This window comes from Grampus griseus (genome assembly GCF_964374135.1).
Source record: "Grampus griseus genome assembly, chromosome: 16".
In the NCBI taxonomy this organism is placed as follows: Eukaryota; Metazoa; Chordata; class Mammalia; order Artiodactyla; family Delphinidae; genus Grampus; species Grampus griseus.
Genome location: NC_139010.1, coordinates 85321130 through 85329966, shown reverse-complemented (window position 1 = coordinate 85329966; position 8837 = coordinate 85321130). Strand labels below are relative to the sequence as shown.

Genomic DNA, 8837 nt, shown 5'->3' with positions numbered 1-8837 from the left:
ACCAGCTCCTAGTAGGGTGTCAAGGTCAAGGTCAAGGATGACGCGGAAGCTAAGAAAGCTGTCGCCCACTGGGAGGGACCAGGAGAACGACTCAACAGAGTATGGGGTCCTGGAGCAGAAACGCTTGTCTGAACTGAGTGGGTGGCCAGCTAAATTGGAAAGTGCGTTGTGATTCCATGAGATATGAACACCTGGGGAAGCTGGGTGAAGGGTGTACAGGAACTTTATACTCTAATATTTTTGCAACTTTCCTTTAAATCTGTAACTATTTTATAATAAAAGGTTCTTAAAAAGCTGATGGGGTCTTCCTGGTGGTCCAGTGGTTAAGACTTTGCCTTCCAGTGCAGGGGGTGCGGGTTCGACCCCTGTTCGGGGAGCTAAGATCCCACATGCCTCTCGGCCAAAACACCAAAACATAAAACAGAAGCAATATTGTGACAAATTCAATAAAGACTTTAAACATGGTCCACGTCTAAAATAATCTTAGGAAAAAAAAGCTGATGGGAGAAAGGAGGTGCTTGCTCAGGAAGCTGTTAACTTCTCGTGTTGCACGTACTGCACCAAAGGTACGCCTGACCCTGGCTCCAAGGCTGCTGTGCAGTGTCCCGAGCTGAGACGTGCAGCAGTTCCGTCCCCGAACTGTGACACCCACTGCCCCCCACCCAGGCTACCCCAACACGAGCACCCGGGAGTTGGTCTGAGCCACATCTGGGTCTCCAGACCCACAAAATGGCTCTATCCAAGGGGGCCCCCATCAGCGTCCAGGTCCTGGAGGTCTCCGGGCCCCCAGGGAGGCCGTGCCTGCCCGGCGCCCCCGCCTCTGGACCTGTTCTCACGCTCTCAGCCATCCTTATCTGGCTCTGGCTCCTCCACAGGTGAGACCTGCTCACAGCTCTGGGGCACGGTCCCCGGTGCTGGGCACATGGCAAGGCAGACCCCAGAGCCAGGCTGGCTCAGCAGGGGGAAGGCTGCGGGGATGACGCCGATGGGGCAGAGGTGACCCCGCGTCCCGTGCGGGCCTTCGGGGACTGTGGGCAGTGCGTTTTGATTCAGGCATTGCCGTGCCCATGCGCGTCGTTCATTGTCCTTCACCGGCTACAAGTGACCTTTGAGGTCAGGCCGTGACAGTGGATCGTCCTTACCAAGCAATCGGACACGCAGTACTGGGGCGTTTGGTACTTTCCTCCACACGATACAGCGCAGCCCAAGGACCTCAGCGCAAGATCTGAGAGGAGACCCCAAACTCCAGGGACCCCGAACCCTGGGGACCAGGCATGTTCGGATTTGAGGGCCCACGTGTGGAACCGGGCCGGGGACCAGGCGGGGACCGGCCTCCACTCCAGAACCAGCCTCCAGAGTGAGGCTATGCCCTGCACCCCTGGGGACGCGGGAGCAGATACTGCCGTGCCTGGGCCCTGCACCAGGCTAACCGCACGCGGTTTCCAGAGATGAGCCCCTTTAGAGGAACACGTGCCCAGACGTGCCACGTGAAAGAGCCAAGTGTCCCGAGGCCCCTTTGAGCGAGCGGGCGGTGGTCTCACTCTGGCCTCTGGCTCTGCATCTGCTCTGCCTCACTCCCTTCTCTGCCCAGTGGTGCATCTCCTGGGGCCCCTGCAGCCCCACTCTTAGAGGTTCAGGTGGCTCTGTGATGGGGGGACACGGCACCCCACATCACACCCTGCAGACTCGGATACAGAACTGCATCCCCACCAGAGCCTCACCACGTCCCACAGAAACACACTTGCCGAGGAGATTCTGCCTGGAGAGGAAGGCTCCCTAGCGGAGCATGAAGCCCCGTCCAGATCCTCCGTCCCTGCCGTGGGGATGACCCACCCGGCCGCCCCAGGGATGCCTCCGAGCCCTGGGGCAGGGAGAGGAGGTGACAACCTGGGGACACAGGGAGGCCCACTGAGCTGGGGGTCAGGGTCAGTGGGAGGGATGGCCCCACAAGACAAGGGGGGACGCTCTCTCGTTTTGGAGTTTGTGGGAGCAGCAAGACGGGGTGGGCGGGGCAGGCCAGAAGAGCTGGGGGTGCAGGGCCAGGGCCCGAGTCTGCAGAAGTGGTCGGGTGCCCTTGAGGAGCTCTTCTCTGCCAGGAGCTGAGAGAGGATGCCCTCGTAGCTCAGGGATGTGCCCTGGGACCCACCACTGGGCACCTCCGGAGGCCTCGGCTAGCCTTGGCAGGGGGTGTCCTGGGTCTGGGCGGAGAAGACCTGTAATGGGTTCAGCACCTCAGACCAGGGAGAAGCCCACGCCAGATGCCCCCAGGGAGCAGACTCCGATCCAGAGGCCATGGTAGGAGGTGAGCCGCCCTCACCCTGCCCCCGCCCACCTGTACAGACACCAAGGCTCCTGCTGCAGGGCCCACGTCCCAGCAAACTGAACCTACGTCTCAAACGGGGCCAACCTCGCCACAGAGGAGGTGGGATCCCACAGACCAGAAGGAGGTGTGCTGGCGCCCACAGGGCCCACAAAGGGCGGGAAGGAAGACGCCACGCCCCAGGGATGACGGCTGAGCCTCACCTGCTGGCCACCTGGGCATCGGGCCCCCTTCTCACGTCCGCAGAACCCCGGGGCACTGTCATCCTCGCTGGGCACTGCCCGGTGAGCGTGCAGGCTGGAGCTCTGCACGGGGCAGCTCTGGCCTCGCCTGCAGCCTGAGGGGCTCCACGGTGCTGCACAGCCCGAGGTGTCCTCTGGCCCCTGCGTCTCCGACAAGCTCACGCCCCTTCCCAGTCGGTCCATTGCTCTGGTCCCAGCTCCCACTACCAGGCTCCCCAGTCATCCCTTTGGTCAGTCCCTCGGCGCAGCTCAGGGCGGGAAGCTGGCGGCACCATGGCAGCCACAGTTCTGTTCCCGCGAGTGGAACTGGGCCGGGGACCCGCGTCATCAACAAGGCAGGGTGGCAGGATGTGTCGCTCAGTAAGTGCTCAGGACCCCAGCCAGTGAGTCACGGCGTCTTCACAGCCCGTCCGTCCTGGAAGACACGGGGCAACGGTCCTTGAGATGCTCCATGAACCGTCCCCATTTCCCTGAACGAAGGTCACCACCGTGGTGGCAGCTTCATTGCGTCATTTTGTGGGGTGTCTGCGTTGTTTCTGGGAATCTTCCTTTGAGACACCTTTTGGTCATCAAGGGAACAAAGGGAGGTGGGAGTTTGGGGCTCCTGCACAGAAGCAGCTCTTCACACCTGTGCAGCAGGGGACTCGCGCGTCCCTGTAACTAGGATGGGGAGGCCGCGTCCCGAGGAAGGACCCCCGGGTCCACAGCCAAGACAAGGTCTCTTCAGAGGAGCCCCAGTCAGAGAACTAGTTCTGATTCTGCCTCATCAAAATGGACAGTCCCCCGCAGAGGTGCTCAAAGACCCCCTTTCTCCCTCTTCCTCGACGGGAGGGGGTGTGCAGAGCCCAGGTCCCCTTGAGTCTTCAGGAATGAGATGCGGCGTCTCCCTCTGCCACCGGGGCACCTGCTGCTCTCTGGTCCAACTGCAGGAAAGGGGTCTGGCTCCTCAGAGGGCTGGAAGAAAAGAGACGCAGGACACAGGTCAGGGAGGCTGCAGGGCGAGAGGGAAGGGCTGGAGGGATGGGGCTATGAGGAGGGGTGGCCCTGCTCCCGAGGGGAGGTCCTCTGAGGGCGGGGGCCACAGACGGAGCCGGGATGGTGAGGCCACGCCCTACTTGTCCTCTCATCTTGTTTGGGAAGGAAGCGGTGGTCAAGCTTTCACATGCGGCCTCAGCCTGAAAGCCGCGGGCACGATGCCACAGCTCAGCACGACTGTGACGTCGTGCATGAGCCCAGCTTGTCGGGGAAAGTGGGCATCTCTGGCTGAATCTCCAGTGTCACCCAAGCTTGTACTTGATAAACGGAAAAGACGAAAAGACACAAAACCACCGGCACTGCTCCCTGCCGAGTTGCCCGGAGCAGAGAACAGGGAGTGGTTTTGTGTGCGCATCTCTCCCCGGGGAGGTTCCGTGGGACGGGGTCCTTTGCGTTCCTTCCTTCTCGAGGAAGGCAAGCGCCCCTTCCCCTCTGACGATGGCAGGCCCCTCCCCTCTAGGACCTGGGGGACCCCTGGCTGTCCCCTTCCGGAAGCACCTCCTGCTTACGGAACAGCAGGGGCCGTGCTGGTCCTTATGATGCAGACGAAATACTCACCACGCCAGGGTGCCCAGGAGAGCTATGACCACAGAATGAAAGCTAAGGAGAAAAACAAGAACAAAAATAGGAACTAAAAAGGAAAGGGGAGGGTGGAGACATGGAAGGAAAGAAAGAGAAAAAAGAGTTTGTAGGGCTTTTGGCAAGAAATAACGTGATCACAGACACAGCGACGTGGAGATGCCAGCTGGGGCTCAGGAGCAGATCCTGGCGCACTGGTGTCCAGTGGTTTAAGGGTTGCGCTGCCAGGGGCCTGAAGTGACGGTGCTGTCCCCTCCCCAGGGAACTTGCACCGTCCACAGGCCAGGCTGCGGGTGACAGTCAGGAGGGAGGCTCTGCTGGTCACTTCGCCTCTGGGGGAGCGGCGGGGACTGGCCATCTGGACCTGTCACCAGGGCTGACGGCGAGGGCGCTAAGTGGCTATAATGGTGACGGGAGTCTTACGGAAAGACAATCCAAGTGCCAACAGGCAAACACCACGCTCCCATTATAAATGATGAAGTACAGCCAACTTGCTGAATAGATTTCACACTTGGAGCCTCGTTTTGGGTCGGGGGAGGTGTCCAGCCAATTTAGACACAAGAGAAAATCTGATGGTGGTACAGCTGCTTGGAAAAGCAGAGCTGCTTCAGCTAGATTAAAAGAATAAACACCCAATTTTTAAAATTCTAGTATTTAATACAAACAAATGCTCTCACTTTAAGATGCAAAAGGAAAGAGGGGTTCATTTTGGGGGAGAGACTGCATCGCTTCGAGGTTGCGCGTCCCGCCGGCCTCCCCAGGCGAGCCAGGTGTGTGTCGCCCACGGTCTGGCGCCCATGGGCAGGCACATAATTGCTCCCCGGCTGCCTCTCTGCTTTGCAGGTCGTGCCCCGCACGGTTCTAGGGGCCTGTCACCAGCTCTGGATTTGCAAGTTACCACCAAGACCGCTCGGCAGATGGCAGTAAAGTGCCCAGGGAAGGGGCCGGGTTCATCTGGAGGAGAGGTGGGCGGGGCAGGGGGAGGTCCAGCTGCAGGGGCTGCCGTGGGGAGGGGTCCCTGTGCCCCGCGAGCACAGAGCCTCTGCTGGCTCTGGCCAGGCAGGGCTGAGGATGTGTGGCCTATTGCAGGTGGCGGGTCCTGTCCAGACCCCAGCCTCCCGTTCTCTCCGGCAGGGACAAGCCAGAGAGGCTCAGAGGGGAGCCGGCCTTTGGTGAGATCCACCCCACAGGCAAGACCAGTCACAAGACGCGAACAAGCAGCCTGCCTGCTAGAAGCCATCGAAACGTCCTAAATCACAGACCAAAAGAGCTCAGCTGTCCTAGAATTAAGCACACGCTGCAGGCTTCTCTCTGAGGGTGCTCTGTGTACCCTGATTTGGAAGTTGCAGAGCCAGCCGTCGGGAGAAGAGCTGGACAGTCCTCCCCGACCCCAAGCCACACGGCCCCCAACCCACTGCACCCCAGCACCTGCCGTTTCCAAACTTGGGAGCCACAGTCAAGGAATCACACTAAAGGGACCACTAAAGGGACCGCTGGTCGCCGGTCTGCAGGCACCCCGACGGCCGGGGAAACTGAGGCCGTGAGAGGCACGGCCCTCGGGGTGGCACGGCTGGGTTGGCATGGACGGGGTTATTCCCAGACCCTGGGCTCTGGCTCCTTGTCCCGAGCAGACACGTCCCTGAAGCCTCTTTCTGTCCAAAAATACTCCAACCTCAGACCTAGCGCGACACGGCATCCTGAGATACCTGTTCTGTCTTGGTGTGTGAGCTCCGACAACAGAGCAAGCCCCCAGATTCGTATTTGCCTTACCTTTTCCTCCAGTTCCTTTATTTGTCTCTTCTGAGCTTCTATTCTTTCTTCTAGTTCTTTAATTCTCTGCAATGTTAAAAGCAGGAAAATCCTCAATAATCAGAACATTTGGGACACCAAGTGGGCAAAAGCCTTCCAGGATTTTCACGCATGTTCTTGGTGGGCCAGTCGCCACAGGGCAGCTGCCATGCTGGCCACGGCGAGGGGGCCTCGGGCTGCCCCCTCCCCCCGCCGACTTTTAGGAGCCCCAGCTTTGGGAGGAGAGCCAGTGTGCCTGCCTCAGGTTCCGTTACGGACACAGCCTCCCTCGGTCTGCTCTTTGCAACAGCAAGAGACAGGAGGACAGCTTTCCCTCGGCCACGCTCCCTGTGATGGGAATGACACCCTCCCACCTCCTACATCTCCAGGTCATAAACCATGATGCTAGAAGCCCAAGGAAATGGTAAGGGCCCAATTCACAGTCCTTCCAAAGCGCCGTTGCGGCAGTGAGAGGAGCAGCCAGAAGGGTCACAAAGTCAGTCACGGGGAGGACTCTCCTGGCAAGGTCGACCTCAAGTTTGGAAACTCTAGTCTTCACTTTGGTGCACGCTGCCGGGCAGATGGACATGTGTGTGCCCACGCCGGACCTGGATGCCTGGCCTGGAGCCTGGACGCAGCTGAGCTCTGATCAGAGCCTGTCTGATGGGAGTGAGGGGCTGCAGGCGGCAGTCCTCACACTGACCACCCCAGATCTGGCAGCGAGAGTCCTGGGAGCTGACCAAGGCTCTGGTCAGACCTTAGCCCTCTGACGTTCACAGTAAACCTGGATTCACTAGCGTATCTGAACACGGAACACAGCCACAAAGGCCACGCCAGCACACACAGTGGAGCTGAGGCATGTCTTACACACCAAGCCTGTCTAGTCTGCCAGGATCGCTCACCCCCAGTTAGAAATGAACTGGCCAGATTGGCCTGAGGGCCCCAAGTGCCTGTAGGCCAAGAGAAGGTCCCCCAGTCCCTAGCCCATGAGCCGCTGCTCCCCAGATGACACCTTCACTGGGATCTTGCCACTGAGGGAGGAACCACGGAAGAGACCCAGAGTGGGGGGGACCCAGGAGGGGGGCTGTGCCACCCAGAGGCCTGGGTGGGATGGCCCAGGAGGCTGGTCTGGAGGGACAGGCAGTCCGGCAGGAGGGTCCCCCATGGGCACGGCCACTGGAGAGCATGGCCATCGGGGGGCACGGCCAGTGGAAGGCCCTGGCCTTGGGGGCACGATCATTGGAGGGCAGGGATATGGGGGCGTGGCCACGGGGAGGGCATGACCTTTGGGCGTGGCCACAGGAGGGTATGACCTTTGGGGCGTGGCCACTGGGGGCATGACCTTTGGGGGGCGCAGCCACGGGAGGGTACTGTCATCGGAGGAGGTGTGGCCATCAGAGGGCCAGGCATGGGAAGCCCCGCTCCGCCCCGGAGGTCCTGCGCCCGCGGCGCCCCTGCTGCGCACCTGCTGCGCCAGCTGCAGCAGCTCCATGCGCTCCCGCAGGATCTGGGCGTCCCGCTCGCGCAGCTCGCTCATGACCTGGCGCTTCCACTGCTCCACGGCCACCCTGAGCTTCTCGTGCTCCTCCTCCGGCAGCATTTCTGCCACTTTGGCCCCAGCTTCCTGCTGCAGGACGTCGTACAGCATGGCTTCCAGCTCCAGGATGTGCTGGGGGCGGGAGGGGACACGTCAGTCCTTGCCTCCTCCCCCGGGGACGGCCTGGGGGACTGGGGCACCCCGTTCTGGGGTCATGCCGCCGCCAGGCCAGCCCACAGAGGGGACTGCTTCCGCCTGGACCAGTTAAATGATGTTCTGGAGGCTGGAAGCAGTCCGGGAGTGATTATTTCAAGAGCATTCCCTTCCACGCGATGTTTAACGTGCAGTGAAACATTAGGGACATCGAGGTCAGCAGAGTTTGAGGCCAGAGTCGGATGAGGGCCAGAGGGGCAGTGGGCCGGGCGGGTGTCCCTTGAGGAAAGAACAACAAAGGCTTCTTCCTTTGCTCACAACCTTCGCCAAACCCTGGGCTTCCGAGTCACTAAGGAGGAAGGAGGGCGGTGCTCACAGGGCTTGTCTGCAGTAGTGCCGAGGGGCCAGGCCATCAGCTCTGCGGTCCCCAGTGCTGCCTGTGGGGTGACTCGTGTCCGCAAAGAAACATCAAGCCCTGACCCCCAGCACCTGTGAATGTGGATCATGTGGAAACAGCAGATGCCACCCAGTGCAGGTGAGCTCAGACTGGATCGGGGGCCTCAGTCCACTGACTCGTGGCCTTGGAAGAAGAGGGCAACTTGGAGACAGTCACGGAAGATGCGGGGAAGCCATGTGACCACAGGGCAGAGATTGGGGTGACTCAGCCACAAGCCCGGGAACACCTGGGCCCCCAGGAGCTGGAAGAGGCAGGAGGGCCTCCCCTGGAGCTTCAGACGGATGTGGCCCCGCCAGCACCTTGGTGTCAGGCTTCTGGCCTCCAGACTGTGAGACATACACCTGCCCCACCTCTCCTCCCCTTCTCTCTCCCTGTCTGTCTGTCTGTCTGCCTCCCTCCCTGCTGCCTGCACATGAGGCCCCACGTGTCCGGCCTCTGCCCGCCTCCCAGCCCCTCCCCTCCTCTGTCCCAAATGATAGCCCTAAGGGTGCCCACGCCCGTGGGTGCCTGTACCGGCTTAGGGCTTCACCTCCATGAAGCCCTTCAGTCCCGCCCCTTCCAGAAAGCAGGTGCTCGTTAGGCCTGGCTCACGGGTCAGGGCACTGAGGCAGGCTGATGACTGCCAGGCTGGACGACCTGCACAGGGCCCTGCTGGTGGGGAGCGGGGTTCAGACTCCAGGGGGGCTCCAGCCCAGGGCCCTCGCGTTGCCCCGCCAGGGCTCCGAC

At 60.9% G+C, this 8837-nt stretch overlaps 1 protein-coding gene across 18 annotated transcripts in view; it reads right to left on the bottom strand.

Annotated features, from left to right (window-relative positions):
• Positions 1-3357: 3357 nt before the first annotated feature.
• JAKMIP3 (Janus kinase and microtubule interacting protein 3) overlaps positions 3358-8837 on the bottom strand; it is a gene marked incomplete at both ends in the record, with an annotated part of 44431 nt that continues 38951 nt past the window's right edge. For 14 of the 18 annotated variants that reach the window (XM_082673673.1, XM_082673674.1, XM_082673676.1 and 11 more), the window contains 3 exons: positions 4178-4228; positions 5947-6012; positions 7430-7633. In XM_082673673.1, the coding sequence (XP_082529799.1) occupies positions 4178-4228; positions 5947-6012; positions 7430-7633 (321 nt within the window). Of the gene's footprint in view, positions 3517-4155; positions 4229-5946; positions 6013-7429; positions 7634-8837 lie in introns of those variants that run through there. The other 4 variants (XM_082673663.1, XM_082673670.1, XM_082673662.1 and 1 more) reach the window with 3 other exon arrangements.